Below are 24,212 nucleotides of genomic sequence, written 5' to 3'. Positions count from 1 at the left end.
ATTCAGTAGTCTCTCATGATTTGTGTCCCTCTCTCTCCCCAACTCTCTTTCCCCCTTCCCCTCCCCATGGTCCTCCATTAGGTTTCTCCTGGTCTCCTGTTAAACCTATGAGTGCAAACATATGGTATCTGTCCTTCTCTGTCTGACTTATTTCACTCAGCAGGACACCCTCGAGGTCCATCCACTTTCCTACAAATGGCCAGATTTCATTCTTTCTCATTGCCATGTAGTACTCCATTGTGTATATATACCACATCTTCTTGATCCACTCATCAGGTGAAGGACATTTAAGCTCTTTCCATGATTTGGCTAGTGTAGAAAGTGCCACTGTGAACATTGGGGTACATGTGCCTCTATGCGTCGGCACTTCTGTATCCCTTGGGTAAATCCCTAGCAGTGCTGTTGCTGGGTCATAGGGGAGTTCTATCGATAGTTTTTTGCTGATCGCTGCATCTATAACGCCCTTGAGCACCGGGTCTGGCATGTGCTACGTAACTCGCTCTGGAACTGTCTGCATCGAGCACCCTGGGAGATAAAGAAAATCTACCATAGTTGATGAGGGCAGAATCATCCGAATCTGTGCATAAATGCATCTGTGAGAGCAGCTGTCTAATCAAAATATAAAGCAGGCAAGCCACATTGGCAACTAACAAATTTTTCTAAATTTGAAAATTTAGACAAAAGCCCAAACAAAAATCAGGTAAAATAATTTAAATAGTATATTCATTTTAATAATATTTCAACAGTTTCAAAAGTTTCAACACTATTTAATTATTCAATAGTTACTAATCATCATAATTATATTATTTATTATAGTAACATTAATTTATTAATATTATATTAAATAAAGCGTTGCTATCAGTATATTAATATATTTGACATTAAAGGTATGTAATATATTTATCCAACAAATGTATCAAATATATACTGTATAACATATAATTAAGTGTATTAATCATTAATTTGTTAATGATACATTATTAAACATGTTATTAATATTACTATATTTAACATTAACATACATTTAATACATTTATTTACTCAATAGGTATATTAATTATTAATAAATATATTAGATTAGCCTACCATTATTTGCAATGTTATTTCAATATGTAATTGAGCTAAAAATTATTAATGAGGTAGTTCCCACTCTCTGTTTTGCTCTCAGCCTCTGAGACCCGGTGTGTTTACACCTACGATGCACCTCAGTTTGGACTCATCACATTTCCCGTGCTCACCGGCCGCACGTGGCCAGTGGCTGCCGCACTGGACAGTGCAGAGCGAGAGGGTTTCGAAAGATATAGTCATGTGGTTATGTTTGGGGTGATCCTTTCTGCTGTGTTAGTGGAAAGAGGGAGCATGGAATGAGGGGCTTAGGCGAGCATGTGCTGTCAGCGAGGGTTCTGGAGACAGAAGGGGAGAGGCTGCGGCGTTGATGTTCTGGTGGCCACCAAGCCAAGGTCAGCCAACTATGCAGTTAGCTAGGACCCAGCCAAGTGGAGCCGGAGTCTGGCAGAGGCTAAAAAGGCACAGGTGCAACTCCTGGTCGCCCTGGTTACAGCCCCTTCTTCTCATTTTAATAAGAAAAGCCGCATGCAAATGAAGTCGGCAGGGAGGGGGTGGTGCAGGACTTGGGCTCACCAGCTGGGTCCTGAGGAAGGTACTGGGGTTGGGGTGTGAGGGAAGAACGGAGATGAACCTTGGCGGGGGATGAGTGGGTGATAGGAAAAGAGGTGCCGGGCTGGTGCCTGAGACCATTCTAGACCTGGGTCTGCCTGTGGTGCCTCCTGTGGGCACAGGTGCTGGAAGCCACCATGACTTACCTTTCCTACCTGTCTGCATCACCACCGAATAGGGAGAGGGTGCTGTTTGTTTTCCTGGTGGCTTTTTTTTTGTTATTATTTTTTAAAATATATTTTGAGAGAGAGAGAGAGACAGAGCATGAGCAGGGGAGGGGCAGAGAAAGAGGAAGACACAGAAGCTGAAGCAGGGTTCAGGCTCTGAGCTGCCAGCACAGAGCCCAACGCAGGGCTTGAACTCAGGAGCCAGGAGATCATGATCTGAGTCAAGGTCGGATGCTCAACAGACTGAGACCCTGAGGTGGTCCCTTCTGGTGCCTTTTATGAATTGACTTGGGCTGCCAGAAACTGGCTGTACCATGCAGAGACAAGCCCATCAAACAAGGGGTGGGTAGGTAGAACTTCTGCAGTGACAGAGGAATGAATGACACGAGTCTGCCGTATTACCCAGTTCAGAGACGGAGAATGCCAGATGGCACCGCATGGCATTGTCTCTCTCTCCTGCTGGTGCAAGGCAGGAGGCTTGGATGGTGCTTCTAGTAGCACCATTTAGTAGCCTTGGATAACTCATTTGGCCATGGGGAGGCTCAGTCTACTCATCTGTAAAATGGGACAACAGGGTCGGGCGAGGATCACCATGAGGGTGGGGTGAGGTAATGGATGAAAATGACCAAACAACCAGCTGTAAGGGAACCAGGTGGACTGGGGGCAGCCAGGAGGAGCAGGACGTCTGGGGAGGAGTAAACGGTACTCCACTGGGTGCTTTCTCTATGGCGGTCACACTAAAAGAAGAAAAGGCCATGGATAAAGATAGTTTGGGGGCCCGGGCGGGGTGGGAGGCACACACCTCTGTGAATTCCACATTGGCCGGGTCCCCCAGGATGGAGCCATCGGGCTGCTTGTAGCCGGCATAGCGGATGAGCTGAGAGTTCCAGACTCGGAAGTCGTGCTTGCCGTCGGTCCTCTGTGGGAATATGGTGATGGCGGATCTGTGGCGGAGAGAGGGAGACGGGGGTCGGGGCAAGGCTTGCACCTTGTGAGCCACCAGCTGAGGCTCCAGGTGGATCGCCTCTGTGCCAAGGTCCCCACAGGCCCATGGAGCCGCTGTTGGAACGGAGGGACCATGGCCTGTCCCTCCATGGGACCACTGCTCTGAGGAAGGGTGGGGTCTGGGAGGCCCCGTGCCAGCTCGCTTAAGAGCAGAAGACACCTGCTCCAACTGGAGCCTTTAACACTCCTGACTCAGGCCAGTTTTCCGGGGTTCTCTGGCACCGGGAGTCTCTGCAGAGACAACGGGGGACCCTTCTCCCCCCTTGAAAAGTGAACCCCACTGCTTCCAACTTCCACTCATGCTCTCTTAGCCCCACCCTTACTTCCTGGCACCCCTCTGCCGAAACATACCAAAGACTACACACACAGGACTAACAAGAAATCTTTGCGGAAGGAGCTGGAACCCAGCTCGCTCCACTAAAGGGGACGTCAGCAGTGTTAGGGGTTAGTGGTGTCTCAGCACCAAATTGAGATTCTGTCTCTGGGATCATCAGAAGGACTGAAAGCAACTGAAAGGAGAACGATTTCTTTACGATGTGATTTCAGCATTATTTCATCCCGGGGGTTCTTGCCATCCTGACTCAACAGCCCCATCAGGGGACTCGATCCCAGGCTGTGGGGACACCTGCCCTGGCTCGCGTCAGTGTGAGGATCACAGCGTAGGTCCAACCTGTTGCTTCCAGATCCTCTCCTACACATACTCTGCCCCTGGAGCTTTGCCCGGCTACCCATCTTGGCTTGGAATCCCTCTCTGCTGTCATGTTCCCTAGTTCAAGGTGAGACTCAGATTCACCTCCTTCACAAAGCATCCTCTGTCTTGTCTGTTCCCAGGACCACCTTCTTTCTGAGCCCATGTAAATCTTACTGTGTGCACAAGACAGTATTGCACTAAATGCTGCACCGTTCCTGGGGCTGAGTCTGGAACGGGGACTGAAGGTGGAAGTCACATAGGGCCGTAGGCTCTTAACTGTCTTGTAGCGAAGGTGCCATATTGGAGATGAACAGCAAATGAGTCAAACTGTCAGTGTTCCCTCCAGCCGTAAAACACATTGCCGTTTCTTTGGTTGAGCACCAGATACAGGGCGTTTGTGTAATATATATATTTAAAAAGCATGTTTAGAAACACCAGAATCGCACACGGTGGGTGGAATGCTTACTCTGTGTGCGGAACTGAGACCAACAGAAGAAACAGAACACGCTTCTGTCTCCTGAACACGATGTCACTGAACGGCAGGTCGAATGCTCTGCTCCACTTAAATTCCATCTCTCTCTATCTCTCCCTTCTCCTTTGCCTGCCCTCCTCAGTTATGTTTCAACGATTTCTATATATGGCATATTTTCTCTTATGGTCTTCTTATCATGTCCGGATTTGTGTCTTGAAACTTGCAGGGGCGCCTGGGTGGCTCAATCGGTTAAGCATCTGACTTTGGCTCAGGTCAAGATCTAGTAGTTCGTGTGTTCGAGCCCTGCGTCGGGCTCTGTGCTGACAGTAGAGAGATCCTCTGTTTTCCTCTCTCTGCCCCTCTCCCACCTTGCACATTCTCTCTCTCTGTCTCAAAAATACATAAACATTAAACATTTTTTAAAAAACTTGTGAAAAAAATGGGGTGCCTGGATCGCTCAGTCAGTTAAGCGTCTGATTCTTGATTTCCGCTCGGGTCATGGTCTCACGGTTGTGGGATTGAGCCCTCCATCAGGCTCCATGCTGAACATAGAGTCTGCTTGGACTTCTCTCTCTCTCTCTCTCTCTCTCTCTTTTCTCTACCCCTCTTGACTTGTGCTCTCTCTCTAAAGTAAAATTTTTAAAAAAGTGTAAAAAAAAAAAAGGAATCAGCTGAATATTTTCTTTAATAGAAGACCTCAGAAAGACCCTCAACCGATAATGGAAAACAGTGGAGGTGTACCGCCTGGCTTGTGGTGGTCCCCCCATCCTGATTCTGCCTTGCAATAGCACCATCTGGAAACTACTAGAACAGCCCATAAGATCCTTGAGGGCTGAGAGCTTGACCCCTTGATGTTCTCTGAGGGGTGAGGTCTTTCAGGAAAAGATCTAAATACTAATTCACGGAGCAGGCTCTGGGCTTACGTGACAGGCCCTCTCTCTATGGCCAGGCTCAGTTAGGTCACCGTTTCCTTCTCAAAGAAGGGACACATCCAAGAAAACCCATGCTGGATACAAACAAGCCACTACGGGGGCTTGTGGGAATATCCCTGCAGTGGCCCACACGGCCCCACCCCGGGGCTGGTCCTCAGCAGCTGGGACCAGATGCCGGGCACGACTGATCGCACAGGAGTAACAAGTCTAACGGCCGGGCTGCGGGGCCCCAGCTGTCGCCTTCCAGCTGCCACCTTCCAGCTGCCACTGGCCAGTGTGGAAGCCAGCGGCTCACATCGGTGCCTCCCTGCCTTCGCTTCCTCCCTGGGCTTGTTCTTTGGGGCAAGAGGAATCCAAGGTGTGGCTTGCTTGGCAGAACCTGAAGGAGCAGTGCCCACAGCAACAGGAAGCGAAATTGTCTTTTAAATCCAGGGAAATCCTGAGGCAGCTCCAGGCAAAAGGGCAAGAGCTGGTAAAAGCATGTCACCATTGGCAATGGGACTTTCCTAGTCCTGGACATGGGAAACACCCCTTCCTGCCCGCTCCACGGGTGACAGGGAACTGTGAGGGGTGAACGGGGTTTTGGTGGGAGAGCTTTGCAAGCCACGCAAGAGTCTGTTTCTCCCGGAAGAGACAGGACGTGGCAGGTGGAACAAAGAAGCCAGGCTGCCTCTCCCAGCGTGCACGTCTCCCCAAGAGGAGAGGGGGAGCATTTCCTCGGCGGGTGGGCCAACTCCACACCCAAGGGTCAATGCTCTGGGGACATCGGACTCCCCTCCCTGGAGCCAGTGGGCTCACCTGAGGTTCCCTTTGTTGGTGGCATACTTGATGTGGTTGCAGATGTAGTTGAACATCCCGTGGGCCGTGGTGCAGTCACGGGCATCGAACACCTGTGAAGGACACGCGGTGAGAACGGGCGCCTCCTCCTTCCCTCCGTGGCTCCCCGGGCAGGCTTCCCACGGGGATGAGAGCCCGGAGCCTGCACCCCCCTGCCCCACTAGGGTAGCGGGTGCCCCACTAACACGATCTGGGCTGGGTTTCATGGTTTCTTTTTCCTATCCTAATAACCACGGTCAGTCAAACCAGGAAAAATCCCCTGAAGGCAGGCCTGGTGTGTAGGTGAATGCGGTTAAGGGGTGATGAGCAGAGGGGCACCTGGGTGGCTCAGTTGGTTGAGCGTTTGACTTCGGCTCAGGTCATGATCTCAGGGTTCATGGGTTCGAGCCCCGTGTCGGGCTCTGTGCTGACAGCTGAGAGCCAGGAGCCTGCCTCAGATTCTGTACCTCCCTCTCTCTCTGCCCCTCCCCTGCTCATACTATTTCTCTCTCTCTCAAAAATAAAAAAACATTAAAATTTTTTTTTAAAAAGGGGTGATGAGCAGAAAGAAGACTTGTGTGCTGCAGGTGTTTTCTGCTAGGATACTAGAGATGAAGGATTTAAAAACAAAACAAACAAAAATCAAACAACTCCCCCCCCTGCCCCTGGCCTTGATAATTAATTTACTTCTGACTTCAAACTATTCCCCAGTGGGGCAGAAATCATACCAGGGGACACAGAATCTAATGCTTTCAGGGAGTAGGTGGATAATATAAATACACAAAGATAGTAGGTGGAATACAAGAGTGGTGGGGTCTGTGATAAACTGGAGAACATACATTTACCAAGACATGTGCAAGTTCCTTAAAAAAAAACCACTGTGTTGGGGCGCCTGGGTGGCTCAGTTGGTTGAGTGTCTGCCTCTTGATTTTGGCTCAGGGCATGATCTCACAGTTCATGAGATCGAGCCCCACGTCGGGCTCTGTGCCAACAATGCAGAGCTTGCTTGGGATTCTCTCTCTCTCTGCCCCTCCCCCACTCATACTTTCTTTCAAAATAAAAATAAACATTAGAAAAATCAACCCAGCATGTTGGCTAAGTGAGACATGACTATGCAGCAGATTGAGTCCTCATCTGAGAATCTGAGACCCCGTGACCACCATCTGAGATTTTGCCACACCTGCCAGGTGGCCTTGGTGAGAACAGGCCCTCCATATGGCTCCTTCCCTCCTCCCCACCCCTCAAAGAGCCTCCCCGCCTACCTGCAGCTTGGACCACTGGATCCTGCCCACGCAGCGGGAGGCGTTCCGCCAGGCATGCTTGGCCCCGTAGATGAGCTCCGTGTCTTTGAGCTGGTAGGTGCCGGTGGTTTCAATCTCTTTGTTCACCTCTTCCAGCCTCTCCATGTGGGCTTTGGAGCCAGATCTGAGTGAGGAGGGAAGGGACATGGGAGTGTCAGCTTCTCTCCCGAGTTAGGGGTCGGTGGAAGGAGCGAGCCATTCCGGGAGGCCAGAGCTGCCACAAGTGTGGGTTGATATGTGGATACAGTATTCAAGCGTAAGCAACTGCAAACTCCAGTGACCACAAAGGCCCACAGCGACTGAACTGACTGGGTGGAGACTGTGGCCAACAGGGCAGCCCGTGCCTAGCTCAAAGGTCTCCTTTCACGGAAAGAGCCCTGGTGTTATATGTAAGTGATGAATCATGAAATTCTATTCCAAACAAACAAAAAACCAAACAAATAAAATTTGATTAAAAAAAACAAAAACAAACATAAAACCAAAGGTCTCCTTTCAAGAGAAACTGGAAATCTGAATTTATATTTATTTATTTATTAAATGTTTCTTTATTTATTTTTGAGAGAAAGCATAGCTGGAGAAGGGCACACACACACACACACACACACACACACAGAGAGAGAGAGAGAGAGAGAGAGAGAGAGAGAGAGAATCCCAAGCAGGCTCCAGGCTCTGAGCTGTCAGCACAGAGCCCAATGTGGGGCTCAAATTCACGAACTGTGAGATCATGACCTGAGCCAAAGTCAGATGCTTAACTGACTGAACTGCCCAGGCGCCCCTTTATTTATTTATTTTTAAGGATTTTATTTTAAAGTAATCTCTTCACCCAATATGGGGCTCAAACTCACAACCCAAGATTAAGAGTCGCAGACTCCACCAACTGAGCCAGTTAGGCACCCCTGGGAATCTGACTTTTAAAGAGAACTCTTCTCATTTCTAAATGATGACAAGGAATTCAAGTAGAGAAAGCTGAAAAAAATTATTATGAAAAATTTGGGGCTTTATAAAAAGGCATTGAGAACACTATGATGAATTCCCAACCCTGAGAAATAATAAATAAGGGCACCTGGCTGGCTCAGTCAGAGGAGCATATAACCCTTAATATCGGGGTCGTGAGTTCGAGCCCCATGTTGGGTGGAGAGATTATGTAAATAAATAAAACTTTTTAAAAAATAATAAAAGAGAAATGGTAATATAATTCCTTGGAGACTATTTTTCCATCACTAAAATTTTTTTTTCACATTTTTTTTATTATTGAGAGACAGACAGAGCATGAGTAGGGAAGGGGCAGAGAGAGAGAGAGGGAGACACAGAATCAGAAGCAGGCTCCAGGTTCTGAGCTGTCAGAACACAGCCCAATGTGGGGCTCAAACTCACAAACTGTGAGATCATGACCTGAGCCGAAGTTGGACGCTTAACCGACTGAGCCACACCAGCACCCCAAGAGTTTCCCAGTATAACCCACTTTCTTCCTGGAGGTGTCACGTGGTTTTCTCCATTTGTTTGTCACATGCGTATATATTCCCTAAATCACACAGTATGATTCTGTATGTTTCAAAAGCTTATAGAAACGATGCTACCCTGAATGCATTCTTCTACAAACTTATCCTTTGTGCCTTTTGCACAGTTATTTGCAAACTTCGTTCCCACAAATGAGCCGAGGGCTAACTCGTTCCCTTTGTACAAATATTACAGATTTAAGCAACACTATGCAGGCCAAACAAAGATATTAATGGAGGCCGGATGTGGCCCTTGGGCCACTAGCTTTCAACCAGCACGTGTATGGTGGGCAGAGCCCTTATGCTTGGTTCAACCATCCACAGGATTGGAGCTGAGTGTTTGTCCCTGGTACCTGGGAACTCGTCCTGGGTCCCCGGACTCAACATACACTTGCCTTTTAATTGATGAGTAGTACTGATCAATGAACTCTTTGGCGAGAGGGAAGAGCTGTTCTTCTGTGCGGACATCCTCCGGCCTTCGTGTTTGCTGGGAGGGGAGCATGATGGAGCCCATGCAGATGTGTTCGGTGCATCCCGTTTCCTGGAGGGAAAAGAGAGATTTGGGCTACCACGTGTGGGCACACGCCGGGCTGGGGACACGCACCTGACATTTGTGGTGGAGTTGACTTGGCCGTTCATTCCCAATGGGCTTGCTTAAGTGCCAGCTTCGAATCATTGTGGCATGTGGGTCATCAGGCCTGGTAGGGAATGACGGGCGGCGTTCCGAGGTTCTGAAAGTGTTTGCTCTACTCCGCTAGGGGCAGAGGGGCTTTCTGACTGGCCCTCCCTGGGAGTCAGACTCACTGGTACTGAATCCTCAAATATTTTTTGATCCCATGTTCATCAAGGAAGAACTACTAGTGTGGCTGATTGCAAGAAAGTCGCCCCAATTCCCCCCCTCCCTGTATCCATGCCCTTTGCAATGTGCCTTTGCAGCAACTGTCATTGAGAAGTGGAACCCATACCCTCTCCCCTGAATGTGAGCTGGTTTTGGCCAATAGAAAACGGCAGAGGTGATGCCGTGCCCATCCCATGCCTAGGCCTAAAGAGGTCTTGCATGCTTTTGCTCATTTTCTCTGAAAACCTCGCAACCTCCATGTGAACCAGGCCAGCTGAGCTTGCTGGATGGAGAATGAGCAACCACATGAAACAGAGGTGAGTGATCACAGCCAAGGCCGTCTAAACCAGCCCACCCTGAGCTGACCCCTCGGATGACTGCAGATGCTTGAGACCAACTGAGACCAGCAGGACCACTGAGCCAGTCTCTGGACTTTTGCAAAATAAGTAGTAGCTGTTTTAAGCCACTGAGTGTTGGGGAAATTTGTTACATGGCGATAGCTCACCAATACACTGTTCTTCTAAGAGGCTCATTTTCAACAAAAATGTAAACCAATATGGTGATTTGCTGACTGTTAAAAATGTCATATAAAAGTTTAGCAGAAACTCTGTTAAAGCAAAGAAGGGCTTGCTCAAGACTCTGTCAGTGGTCAGACTGTGAGAGATAAAGAAAATGTGTTCAGAACCAGAAATTCTGCTTAGATTCTTTCAGGGTCAAGGGACACAGATAAAAAGTATTTCTGGGGGGCCTGGGTGGTTCAGTCAGTTGACTGTCCAACTTTGGCTCCGGTCATGATCTGGTGGTTCATGAGTTCGAACCCTGTGTCAGGCTCTGTGCTGACAGCTCAGAGCCTGGAGCCTGCTTCGCATTCTGTCTCCCTCTCTCTCTGCTCCTCTTCCACTCACACTGTGTCTCTCTCTCTCTTTTTCAAAAATAAATAAAAATATTAAAATAATTAGAAAAGAAAGTATTGGGTCACCTGGGTGACTCAGTCAGTCAAGCGTATGACTTTGGCTCAGGTCATGATCTCACGGTTGGTGGGTTCGAGCCCCATGTCAGGCTCTGTGCTGACAGCTAGCTCAGAGCCTAGAGTCTGTCTTCAGATTCTGTGTCTCCCTCTCTCTCTGACCCTCCCCCGCTCATGCTCTCTCTCTCTCTCAAAAATAAGTAAAACTTTTAAATTAAAAAAAAAGTATTTCCATGAATGAGTAAGTACCTGCCCATGCTTCTCAAATGGGAGGGGCTTCCTACCCAGGGGACACCGAGAAATATCTCGAGACATTTCTGGTGTGGTCATAACTTCAGGGGGGTTACAACATCTCATGTGTATGGGCCAGGGGCGATGCACGGGGCTGTCCCCAACAGCAGGGTCTTATCCAAGTCCAAATGTGGCCAGGTTGGTCCACGCTCTGCTGGGATACTCACCAATGTGCTCTTGAGGTGCAGGGTATCGGTGAGAACCACGTCGGTCTCCCAGTTCTTGACCTTGAGGAAGCGGGGGCACTTGGAGGGGCTGCCATTCTTTGTAGGAGACTGTTTCCCCGAGGCAGGAGGCTGCAGGGGAGATTGGAGGTGGAGCGTTAGACAGGGTCCGGAGCGTACTCAAAAACTGTCCATGCAGACAGGGAGAAGAGTTGGTCTTCTTAGAGTCTGCCGGAGTCACCAAGTGTCTGCACTGAGAGAAGGACTTGGGTCTCCCAGGGTGACACGTGCAAGGTGGCTGGGAACCTGGTCCCTCCGCCGACGAAGAAGGAGGCACTGTGAAAAAGCCTTTGGGATTCTGTTCTGGGGGGAGGGGTCAGGGACTCAAAGGTGGCCTCTCTGGTGTCTAACACAGGTCTTAGCACATGGCAGGGACTCAGTGAATGTTTGTTGAATGAGTAAGTGAGCAAGGGACACCGTCAGCCTCTCTGAATGGTACTGGCTTTCAGGCCTGAGGAATCACATCTGAAGCTAGGTCAAGTTACTTGGATTTCTGCACTTTCCTGCTCCAGCCCAAATGCGCTATTTCTGGTGAGTACTGGGAAAACAGAAAAGATTCAATCAGATAGTTCTGAAGCATGAATATTTCCTCCAAACTTCAGGTTTCTGCCTCTCAAAAATGCCCAGTGTGTCCCTGCCTCAGGGCCTTTGCACTGACGGCTCCCTCCGTCCTGAACACCTTCAGTCCCCCATTTGTCTTCACTTCTATAAACAAATTGCCTGCTAGGTGGTGGCGGAGACGTCCTGGGCTGACACTGTTGGCCCATCCTTTTGAGACCTCATTAACAATGATCACATTCTGTCTTGGGTGTTTCTGAGAAATTGTCTTCCTGCTTTTGCATCAGACAAACCTCAGTCAGTCAGCAACTGTCAGGGAGAGACAGCAGGCACACATTGACGTGACAGCTGAGTGAGAGAAGTGAGAAGACAAGCCAGTGTGGAGTGACATTCATACCAGAGAACGGAGCACTGCGTAGTGACCTTGCGGCAGGGCATTCACACGCTCGACTCGTATTTATTGAGGACCTATTATGAGGTACACACTGTTAGGCACTGGGGACATTGTACTGAACAAGACAGAAAGTGCCCAGGCCCTTCGGGGACATTATTGTCAGAGAAATGGAGACAAATTATAAGTAAACCAAACACACAAATGATTTAATATCAGTTGGTTGTAAGGATGTATAGTGATGACTAAGTGGAGGTGAGAAAGGCAAGTGCAAAGGTCCTGAGGTAGAGATGAGCTTGTTAAGTTCAAAGGTCCAGCGAGGAGGCCAGCGTGGCCGGAGTGTGTGAGTATGGTTAGGTCAAGGAGATGACGTCAGAAAGGAGCCCGAATCGTCATCTCCTTGGCTTGGAGGGACTCAGGCTGGTGAGGAAGCTGTAAATTAGGATTAACTGGACTAAGTCCAGGAAAGAAATCAGAGTATGCTGAAGGACTACTACTGAAAACTGGCATTCGATAAGCACTCACTATGTGCCAACCAAAATCTTATCATGCCCATTTTACAGATTAGGAAACTGAGACACAGAGAGGTTCACTAAGTTGTCCGAGATCACACAGCTAGTAAACTGGAACCAGGAGTCATATCCTGGCAGTCTTTCAAACCATGCCCTTAACTGCAGACTCTCCCGTGTCTTGGCCATTATGCATAACTCATTCACTGATTCATTGATTCATTCAACATGTGTTTATTGAGTATCTCCTATGTTCCAAGCAAGGTAGCAAGGGCCAGGGCTACGGTGACAAACTAGACAAATGTGATCTCTGCCCTCATGGAGTTCATTGTGCAATGTGGGGGTCGGGGAGGGATGACAGTTTCCGAGTCATTAAAACCAAATGCAATGGCCACCATAGCATGGGATGTGGGCTGTGTGTAGGGCGCCGTGGGAACACGCAGAAGGGGTACCTAACCCAGAGCGTCTGACTTCTAACTGACTTCTAACAGGTCTGGAGACCTGCAGGACAATAGGTATTAATCTGGCAAAGAAAGAAGAGCAAGGTCTTGTGGGCAGAAAGAAGTGCTTATGCAAAGGTCCTGAGGTGAGGGGCCTGTCACAGCCACCTCTCTGGCCCGCAGAACAGAGCAGGTCTGTGCTAACGCATCTGAGCCGCCATGCTGGAATCTGGGGAACAGAGGGTAGGTGAACGGCATATCTCCAGAACCATGCGAGAGATGGCAGAGAGCATGTGGAAGTGCCATGCCGCGTCACTTTCCACACCCCCTGCTGCGGCCAGACCTGGTCGTCCCCAGTGGTTCCCATCTCAGTGCTGGGCATCCCTGCCCGCCCCTCTGTGCAAGCCACAGCGGGGGCTGCCCTGGACACCCTCCTCTGTATCCCCCACATCCAGTGCCTCCCCAGGGCCCACCATCTTTGCTTCCACACAGCTCTAGGATCCACATCCTCCTCTGTCTTCCCAGCTACCTGGGGAGCACCCCGGCCAGGCCAACTCCATCTCTCCCCGGATGAATGCAATCACCTCCTAACTGTTAGCCCTCACGTCTTGCTCCTGGCGTTACGATCCGCTACTCCTAGTGCATCCGGGGCCGCATACAAATGGCTCCATTTTCTTTGCAGGCCTGGCCAGACAGCCTCAACACTTGTTTAAGATTCTGTCTCCATGACTGTCTCTTCCAGCAGACACGCAGGTGACGGCAAGACTCTGTGGTGACAAATTCCTCAGCGTCCACGAGAACCAAAAACATCTGACCTTGCCCCTGTGGGAGGCATCTCGGCCATCTTCCCTAAATACCGACCTCACTCAGCCAGTTTACACACGCTCTTGACCATCCCTAGGGACGTCCTAGAGGCTGAGGGGTAGCTGGAGTCCCAGACGGGGGATGCAGAGATGCAGGGCTGGCACTGGGGTCAGGCTAGGACCCACAGAGGGGGTGTGAGGGCACACGGTGGGGAGCACGGGTACGGCTGAGCGGGGGGACAGCCAGGAGCCCTCAGGGGCAGGGTCTGAGGGTGTGGAAGTAGCAAGGTAACAGGCATAATGAAAAAGACCACCTGTGGAGGTTCCAGATGCATGAGGGTTGGTCATTTTGGGCCCAGAAGCTGGGGGCCCTGGGTGTGAGCCTTGCCTCGCTCCGCCCTGGGCTGTGTTGAACTACACCCTTGAAACCAGGCGTTGGGAGCCCTCTGGCAGGGCTGCTGTACTTGGGGCTTTGATGTTTTAATTAGCCAGCAGTAATATTAGATGACTCAGGAGGGGACAAATGGGGAGATTAATATAGCAGTCAGGGGCCCTGCATGGGGGACGCAAATGACTTTTCTGAGTGGGCACTGAGATGTTCTCGCTAAAAATGCACATTAGTGGCACTTGTGAGTTATTAAGCGAGGGACAGGGCACAAGTGGGCTTAGGGCTGTGGGTACACGTGTCCTTTTCTGGATTTGCTTCTGGGGGGGTGGTTAGTGGAAGTTTTTCAGGTGGTGGGAGACACCGGCTAGGTCTTGGTGGGCTCTGGGAGCAAGGGGCACTGCCCCGGATGCTTGACCCTGAAAACAGACAGGAGGCTCCAAACTTGTGGGCATTTCCAAAGCTGCGTCAACACCCTTTTGCTTGCGGGGCCTGCAGGGGCCTGAGGAAATAATAGGCAATGGATTTGCAGCCCAGCAGGAGACAGTGAAGTGAGTGGTATCAGCCTAGGGGCCCTGAGCTAGGAATTCAGCTTTGGAGGCATCCTGACCCCCGTTTCCTTCTTAAAAAATTTTTTTTAAGTTTATTTGTTTTTGAGAGACAGAGAGACAGCATGAGCAAGAGAAGAGCAGAGACAGAGAGGAAGACACAGGATCCAAAGCAGCCTCCAGGCTCTGAGCTGTCAGAGCCCGACATGGGGCTCAAACTCATAAACCGTGAGATCATGATCTGGGCTGAAGTGGGACAATTAACTGCACCCTGTTTTGTTCTGCTCCCTCCCTCCCTCCTCTTTCTTCTTAAAAAAATACATATTGAGGAGAGCCTGGGTGGCTCAGTCAGTTGAGCATCAGACTCTTTGGCTCAGCTCAGGTCTTGATCTCAGGGGTATGAGTTCAAGCCCTGTGTTGGGCTCCATGCTGGGCATGAACTACTTAACAACAATAACAGCAACAAAAAAACATATCAAGCACCTGCTGTGTGCCAGGGACTTGTGTTCTCAGCCCCACAGGGGTCCCGACTCTCATCCCACAACTGGGAGGGAGAAGCCTCATACGGTCATATATGGGGGGGTTTGCACTCTGCAGCCCGCCGGCCAAACCTGGTCCATTGCACGTTTTTACACAGCCCATAAACTAAGAATGTTTTCCCATTTTTAGCCTCTTGAATAAAACTATCAAAAGAAGAGTAATGTTTCGTGACACATACAAGGTATACGAAATTCAAATTTCAGCGTTCATGAATAAAGTTTTATTGGCACAGGGCCACACTCATTTGTTTCTATATTGTCCATGGAGGCTTTTGTGATGCAGCAGCAGAACAGGGGCAGTTGTGATGGAGACCAGGTAGATCCCACAGCCCACAAAAGCCAAAAATATTTCCTACCTTTTCTTTTACAGAAAAGTCTGCCAACTCTTGATCCAAAGAATCGAATTCCAGCGGTTGAATGCTCAAGTTATTTTACGTCAGTGTCCATCTGCTTAAACGCCACTGCATTAGAGATCTCTCCTGATGCCTTTTAAAACAGTGCCCCACCCCTTCTCTGTTCCCTTATCACGCTTTATTTTTCTTCAAGGCTCTTATCAGTGCCTGCAATTTGAGTGTATAGTTTCCGCGGGTGAATGCATACATATCTACATCTCTATGCCTTAGACAGATATTTAGATACAGATACAGTTTTCCGTCTACCCACTGTCCACTTGGCTCTGTCTCTAACCCCTAGACCAGTGTCCAGAACACAGTGTGTGTTCTATGAACACACGATGTCTGTGACGGACTGGACTGTGTCCCTCCTGAATTCATACGTGAAAGCCCCGACTCCCCATGGGACCCTAGGAGGGGACAGGACCTTGAGGAAGCAATTACGGTTAAAAGAGGCCAAGAGAGTGGGACCTAATCTGATAGGATCGGTGGCCTTTTCCTCTCTCTGTGCACGCACTCAGACTCAGGGCACATCGAGGGTGGCCATCTGCAAGCCAAGAAGGGATCTCTCACCCAAGGGACTGACCTCTGCCTTCCAGCCCCCTGAAGCTATGAGAAATAACTTTCTACTTGTAAGCCCCCCGACTGTGTGGTATTCACTGACAGTAGCCCGAGCTGAGGAATGCCAGGTCTAAATGCATTTCAAAATTGTAGAGTCCCTTGAAGGCCAAGCCAAAGGCTTTTGTCTTGACTAAGTAGACTATGGGGACCCTGGAAGTTGCCTGATGCAGGAGGAGAGCTTATCAAAGCTCCGGTTTAGGACGCATGACTGCAAGGGCTGGAGTGGGGAGGGGTGAGGGCAGAGAGAGCCACAGTGCAGGTGGGAAGCCAGGAGGGTGGAACACAACTGCAGCTGCAGGGGTGGGGGGAGGAGCTGGAGATGGGGTGCCAGAGCAGGACAGACAGCCCGGGGGTGTGAGAGGGTGGGCAGACCAGGGACAGAGTCAACATTGACTCGCAGGTGCTTCGTGAGTGGGAGCCCGGCCAGCCTTCTGGAGCCTTCTAGCAGAGGTTGGGGAGTAAGGAGCGGAAGTGATGGGAAGGTGGAGATGGGGGGATGGCTGAAGGCAGGAAGACAGACAGGAAACGTCAGAATCTGGAAGATCTAGAGCCCGAGGCCATGCACCTTGCCCTCCCCTAACTAGGCCGGCACAGTCAGGAGCCTCCCAGTGGGATGGGGCCAAGGAAGGGCTTGGCAGCAGGGACAGAGGCCCAGGGGAGACACAGCATCTGAGAAACTGTTATGGGCCGAACTGCATCCCTCCCGTATTCCTATGCTGGTGTCCTAAGCCCCCAGCACCTCGCAAAATGGCTCTGGAAGGCCCGGATGGCTCAGGCGGTGAAGTGTCTGACTCTCCATTGGGGCTCAGGTCGTGACAGTCGTGAGATTCAGCCCAGGCTGGGCTCTGTGCTGACAGTGCGGAGCCTGCTTGGGATTCTCTCTCCCCGTCTCTCTCTGTTCCTCCCCGGCTCATGCTCCTTCTTTCTCTCAGAATAAAGAAACATTAAAAAAATGAAAAGAAAAATAAAAAAGACTATGGCCAGAGGTGGAGTCCTTAACGAGGTAATTTCATTAAAATGAAGTCATTCAGGGGGACCCAAATCCAATATGGCCAGTGCCCTTATGAAAAGGGGGACATCTCAGGGCGCCTGGGGGGCTCAGTCAGTTGAGCATCTGACTTCTGCTCGGGTCATGATCTCACAGTCCAAGGGTTCGAGCCCCACATCGGGCTTTGTGCTGACAGCTCAGAGCCTGGAACCTGCTTCAGATTCTGTGTCTCCCTCTCTCTCTGACCCTCCCCTACTCTCTCTCCCTCTCAAAAATAAATAAACTTTAAATAAAGGTAGGAGGGAATTTTGAAGCAGGCAGACAGACACATACACATGTTTAAACACAACGACGGCCACCCCCAAGCCCACGGGAGAGGCCTGAGGAGGACTCCCCCCTCACAGCCCTCGGAAGGAACCGACCTCCCAACTCCTTGGTTTCAGGAGTTCTCCAGCCTCCAGAACGGGAGACAACACTTCCTGTGTTTAAACCGCCCAGCGTGTCATGCTTTCTCAGACAGCCCCAGGCACGGATCCAGGAGCTAAAGCCCAAACCTGCAGCTTCTTGCTCTCTGACCGTCAGCATCAGGGACAGCTTCTCCCTCCTGGGCCTGCAGCAACCACCGCGCTCAGTGCTAAAATGAGGGCAGCATCCTGGGGCTGAGCTGGGCACCAGGCCAGCCACCCGGGGGGCCCGAGGCCGCACACCATGCCCCCACGGCAGCCTCATGGAGCACCACCTCCCCCCAGCAGCTGGGATAGCCCGGTGACGAGGTGTGGCAGCTCAGGCCCAGGACCACAGGCCACACACCAGCAGGTACCTACCCATCTGCACGGTGAAAAAAAATTGCTACTTATAAAACTTTACTGGGGTGCCTGGGTGACTCAGTTGGTTAAGCGTCCGACTTGGGCTCAGGGCATGATCTCCCAGTTCGTGGGTTCGAGTCCCGTGTCGGGATCTGTGCTGCTAGCTCAGAGCCTGCTTGGGATCCTCTGTCTTCCTCTCCCTCTCTCTCTCAAAAATAAACATTAAGAAAAGAAAGAGAAAAACTTAACCAACTGTGTTTAGTACCTTGGAGTATAATTTGCTTGTAGTACATTCAAAGCATTTCTAAAGTGATTCATTCTTTATAATAACTTCACCGAAGCTTGAAATCACTTATTCTCTACCCCCCTCCTCCATCCTGACTCAACAGTCTGTTTTCTGTGGAGGAGGATTACAGAAAGGAGGTGCCCCAGAGTTAGGCCCTCGCAGCTTGGATCCAGAGACCCGCGCCTCTGCAGGTGAGGGGTCTTTAGGTTACATTGCTGAGCAGATGCTTAAAGTCACACTGGTGTTACAAGGCAAGCAGATGTCATCAGACAACTCTACACTTGACCCCGTTACCAGACCAAAATGTATCTGGGCATTACAAATTAATTTTCATGTTTATTATTTTTGAGAGAGAGTGAGCAAGCTCAAGCAAGCAAGCAAGCAAGGGGAGGGTAGGGAGAGAGGGAGACATAGAACCCAAAGCAGGCTCCAGGTTCAGAGCTGTCAGCACTAAGCCTGACGCGGGGCTCGAACCGACGGATGCGAGATCATGACCTGAGCTGAAGTCGGACGCTTAACCGACTGAGCCCCCCAGGCGCCCCGAATTAACTTTAAAAGAAACCCTGTAATTACCTTGTGGCCTAACCCCATTCTATTACATTGGCACCATGTGTGTGCGTGTTTAGTAAGAGCGTTAACTTGCTAAAGGTAGATACTTAAAATGCACAAGCTTGGTGATTATGTTTTAAACTCTCCCAGGACCCTCAGAAAATGAAAGCGGGTTGGGGTTCTATTGACCTCTAAGAATCTGCTTGGAGAACTATCAGTTTACACAAAGAGGAGGAAAAAGGACTTTGACCGATCTTGGCTTCTCTGGGAAAAGACTATGAATACGGTTTGACCCGATGAGGAAGCACGCAGAGAGGTGTTACCGATTCCCGAGCCTGACATCATTGTCCCCCTGGAAACAGCCACGACGGTTTGCTTTGAATATACTCACTATTAAAACAAACAGCAAAAATATGTGGAAATTCCTGCAGGGCTGAACCCAAACCCCCATCAATTCAGGCCCCGCTTCCTGGCTCCTCCCTGGCTCTGACCACCTGGGGTGGCAGGACACAGAAGGCTGGTCTCACAGCAAAGTGACGTATCAAGACGCTGAGGGTCACCGGCAGGTGCCATCGTGGGTGGAGGGAAACACAGCGTCCACAAGGCTTGGATCTGGCTGCCGGTGGGGCCTGAGGACGACTCCGTCCCCTGTAAGTCTCCAGAAAGTATCTTTGTTGAGGCTGTTTTTGTCCCCTGTTTGAGAGCAGCTCTGGAACACTGGATAACGTCACAGAGAGGGGGGTCCTGAAGGTGCTTTGGGGGAAATCCAGCCTAGAGCTGGCTGGAAAAAACTGAGGGATAGATAGCTGGTCCAATTGAGCCGGGGACAATAATGAGTTTCGTAGCCGTTTGTCGCTAGCGATTTGAGCACCTTCCCACAGAGAGAGATTAATCTCAAAACACAGGAGTTTCCGTAAGTGCTCAGAGAGGCCGAGGGAAGGGAATAATGAACAGGCAGCCGGAGAGGGCATCCTGGATGGAGCTGGCTAAAGCCGGCCAGGCAGCTCTGCAGGGAACGTCTGAGTGTGATTCCAGGAACTCCGGACACCTCTGCATGAGAACCGCCGTGTGTGTGAATGTGATGTCTGTAGCTTGTCTTGGACGCGGAAGTTTCCGGAGGTCAAGGAGACTATGTGACCAAGAGACGACGCCCAGGTGGTGAACTTATCAAGGGCAGTGATAGTTGTCCAATCTCCTTCCACTGTGAGCAACGTTTAGCGAATTCCTATTCGGTGGCCTGGCTGGGGCTAGGCCACTGCATGTCCACTGGCTCACGGACTGCTCACGGTAAACCCATTTTTCAGAGGAGAAAACAGAGGCTCTGGGAGATGTAATGACAAGTTCAAATTAACAGCTAACAGGTAACAGAGCTGGGCCCGGAAAGCCCCTGCCTTCCCGCTGCAACTCTTGCTGCTCATGGCGCCGACTCCCAGAGTCTGGCCCCAAGTGACAGAAAGACACACACCACCTCGATCTCAATGATCGACAAGAATGATGACACAGGAGAGACCGGTGCAGCTCTGTCACCAAGACTCGGTGGCTGCTTACCTTCCCCTTCTCAGCCCCAAAGGTCTCATCTGTAGAACGGGATCATGCTTCCTGCCCTGTCTGCCTCACATGAGTAACACAACAAGTAGCAGTAAATCTATACCTAAATGAGCAATATGATAATTAGCCAGAGGAAACACCAGCAAAAGCAGCAATAATAATAATGCGTGTTTTTTGAGCACTTACTCAGTGCTGGACCTTTAAGAATTAAGAGTGGGCTCTGGGGCCTGGGTTCCAGTCCCGTTTCCACCACTCACTAGTCATGTGACCTTCATCAAGCTAACGGTCTGTGCCGCAGTTTAGTCATCTGCCAAGTGGGGGCATTAGTACTTCACTGATTTGGGGTGGGGGGGGCGCTGAAGCACCCAGCAGGGGTCTGACATAGCTCCACGGATGTCAGCCACTATTGTCATAGCGCTTGTCATTCCTCCCCTTCCCCCCTCACCTGGATGAACCCGTCAGGAAACGGAGCCTCAGCACAGGTGCTCATCTGTCATCTGACCAAGGTCACCAGTGGGATGACGCCCCAAACTGAGCGGACCCCAGCGCTGAGCTCCCAGCCCCAGGCCGGGGGTGGGGAGTCTCAGGGTTCCAGTGGCCACACCGCACAAGGTGGTGTCGGAATCCGCATTATTGTGTTTACCCTGACACCATGAACGCCTGGTGAGTCAGGGCTGACTCGGTTTCCCCGTGGTGGGCTGGGCTGTCTCCGGGAGGCAGAGCGTGTGGCTGGTTTGCCTTCATTCGGAGGCGGCCTGGCTGGGGCTGGCTGCCCCCTTCCGGTTGTCAGCAAAGCCAGCACCTGCCGGCCCCCTGGGGCATGGGCCTGTGGGGAGCAGGCCCTGAGTGTGGCTGATCCTCTCAGGGCTGGGGAGCCACGAGCACTCCCCACGTGTCTCATAATTTGGGGCTCTCCAGAGAGACCGGATGATGCTGACATGTACCTCGTAGCAGAGAAAAGCTCAACAGATTCTGACATTTTGAAAGCAGCCAGCCAGCCCCGGGTCCCCAGAGGTGGGGAAATGCCAGGCTCCGGATACGGTAGTGGCGGTGAGGAGGGGATAGAACAGTCATCTGCCTGATAACCTGATCACCTTTGTCAGCAAGAGGCTGGAGAGACGGATGGCAGGCTGACTAAGATGGGGGGGACCCCCAAATGGAAACCCTACCTCCCCCAGGCCCAAGACCCTCCCTCACATCTACTAAGGATTGCACTGATGCTTAATTAGCACCTGAAAATAGACATTCTGCTCTTAAGGTGGATCTCCTTTTCCCCCTTAGAAAGCAAATCAGGTGGGTGAGGCAATAATTAATTGCTTTATACAAAGGGAAGCTGAGGAGCACCTGGGTGGCTCAGACAGTTAAGCCTTCGACCTTGGCTCAGGTCACCATCTTGCGGTTCATGAATCTGAGCCCTGCCTACGGGTCTGTGCTGACAGCTCTGAGCGGAGCCTGCTTCGGGTTCTGTGTCTCCCTCTCTCTCTCTCTCTCTCTCAAAAATAAATAAGCATTAAATTTTTTTTAAATAAAAAAATAAAAAGGGAAGCTGAGAAGGGCTTGATTCAAATCCTGGGGTTTTGCAGGGAGAAGGGACCAATAGCAGTTTCTCAAATCATTTACCCAGAACAGCATTTGGACTTAAGAGAGTTTATTATGTACAGGGCCTTGAAAATGGTATCAAAATCCAGTATGTGTCCCCAGTGGTATTGACACTAAAGACAACCTCAGAGGTCCAATGATGATCCTTAGCAAGAAAAAAAAAGCAGTATATCAGCCATTGCTGTTCCTTTTACTAGAACACCTTTTCCTCCTTTCTACTAGGCAAACTCCTACGTGATCTTCAAAACCCAGTTTAAATGTCCCTTTATTAAGTAAACCTTTCCTTATACCTGCTGAGGTATCTATGTTCCCACAGTGTTTTGTGCCCCTTTTTATTTTAGATTAAATGCACTGTATCCCGTGTCTGTCTCCCCATGTTTGTCTGTGACGGTCCTAAGGCCAGGAAGGGCCATGTTTATTTATCTTTGCTTCCATCAGAGCTATGCATGTGGCAGGCATTGGGTGAATGTGTGGTGACGGGTAAACTGATTTTTTAAAAATCTACCAGCCCACGCCAGATACAGTTAATGATGAGCATCACAATCACACACAGTGTTCTAGTGACTAGGGCCTTGAGTCCCACCGGCCATGCCCACTGCTGAACTAGACTGTTAGCGAGAGAAATAACCACTGGATATGAATGAACATCTCAGCCTCCTGAGACTGATTTAAAAGAAGGTGGCTGGTATTCCTTGAATTCAGACAAAGGAGAGACTCAAGAAGGACGGGGCAGATCTCACTGTTCCTTCAGGGAGCGAAGAGTCTTCTGAATCAGGAAGTTCTTTCTCTTGTCTAGCCCGTATCCGCCCTGCTTCACCCAGACTCTAGTCCCTGGGAAAATGCAGACCAGCTATTCTTCTACCTCTTGCTGTCTCTTCCTGACTCACGAGAGCAGTGGTGGCTGGGTCTCTCTTTGTGTTATTAACAATGCTGTCCCCCACAGACGCCTAAAAAAGCAGCAAATGTGGGTTACAACTGGGAGGCTAGAAGCCGATCCCAAGCGCTCCAGGTAGAGGGGCTTTGAGCAGGTGGAGAAGAGGCTAAGCACATACGCCGGCCTCTTAGGACACGATGATGAAATTACATCTTCTACTAATGTGCTCAGCCTGGGAAGCATTTCTCAGCACCGTGGCTATGGAGATGGCTAGCAGGAGATAATGGGGCTCTTTCCTTTAGCTCTGGGGCTGGATTCCAATGTACTCAGGCACTTGGATCCCACCCGCCTCCAGCTATATTTCTGAGAGGCATCTGAAGGCGGAGTCTCAGACACCCGGGCCAGGATGACCTCGCCGGCCAGTGGTGTTGGGGTCACAGACGACACTGAGGATTTGCTGATGATAACGGAGTGAATGTACGTCCCAAGCACTGCTGGTCTGTCCCCCATGGGTCTCCCGATTCTAAACTGCCTGGTTGTCAGGACCACAGGCTCCCTCTTTCCATGGCCCCCTCTCTCCAAGCAAATGGAGCTGCCATGTTTGAGTCCTCCGGTCAAATTCATATGTTGAAAGCTAACACCCAAGTTGATGGTATTGGGAGGGGGGGCCTTGGAGACATGATTAGATAGATCATGAGCGGGGAGCCCTCAAGGATGGGATTAATATCCTTATAAAAGAGACCCCAGAGAGATGCCCCTTAGGCCATGTGAAGACATACACGGCACCTGCCATGAACCAGGAACTGGCTCTCATCAGACACCGAATCGCTGGAGCCTTGACCTTGGCCTTCCCAGCCTCTGGAGCTGTGAGGAATAAGTACTGCTGTTTGTAAGCCCCCCAGTTTATGGAATTCTGGAAATAAAGCAGCCTGCGTGGCCTAAGACACTCGATCATCCCATCACAAAGCTCCAGAAAGGGGGTCAGGGGTCGATTCATCACTCTTGCCCCGTTTCCAACATTGAGAACCCCACTACTCCTCGGGCTTGGTGTTCAAGGTTATGGTTTTCAGGCTGTCCCTGTCTAACAGAGGTGGCAGCGTAGAAGGAGATGGCCCTCATCCTGGCATTGCTAAGATTTCGGCAGTGACCTTCAGGGCCTTTCTAGTGGGGCCAGGCTTCCTCTGCTTTGTCTCTGTAGGTTGGATCTTGGGGGTCACTGCAAACCAGCACTTACAAACTGATACCTGGGGTGGGGGGGACAGGGAGGAAGGAAGGTCGATCAGCAAGCAGGCTGGCTCCTTTCTTTTTTTTTTAATTATTTTTTTATTATTTTTCTTACTGCTTTTTATTTATTTTTGAGAGACAGTGCGAGCAGGGGAGGGTCAGAGGGAGAGGGATATACAGAACCTGAAACAGGCTCCAGGCTCTGAGCTGGCTGTCAGCACAGAGCCCGACGCAGGGCTCGAACCCACGAACCGTGAGATCTGACCTGAGCCGAA

At 50.4% G+C, this 24,212-nt stretch overlaps 1 protein-coding gene across 1 annotated transcript in view; it reads right to left on the bottom strand.

Annotated features, from left to right (window-relative positions):
• Positions 1-24,212, bottom strand: part of NOS1 (nitric oxide synthase 1) — an 83,676-nt gene that overhangs the window by 43,855 nt on the left and 15,609 nt on the right. Inside the window, exons 3-7 of the mRNA XM_029922768.1 lie at positions 10,821-10,949; positions 8,953-9,098; positions 7,023-7,185; positions 5,743-5,834; positions 2,647-2,788 (exon numbers count right to left, since the gene is read on the bottom strand). Coding sequence (XP_029778628.1) covers positions 2,647-2,788; positions 5,743-5,834; positions 7,023-7,185; positions 8,953-9,098; positions 10,821-10,949 — 672 coding nt within the window. The remainder of the gene's footprint in view (positions 1-2,646; positions 2,789-5,742; positions 5,835-7,022; positions 7,186-8,952; positions 9,099-10,820; positions 10,950-24,212) is intronic.

Source organism: Suricata suricatta, chromosome 14, assembly GCF_006229205.1.
Source record: "Suricata suricatta isolate VVHF042 chromosome 14, meerkat_22Aug2017_6uvM2_HiC, whole genome shotgun sequence".
Lineage (NCBI taxonomy): Eukaryota > Metazoa > Chordata > Mammalia > Carnivora > Herpestidae > Suricata > Suricata suricatta.
This window is presented reverse-complemented; position numbering and strand designations above follow the sequence as displayed.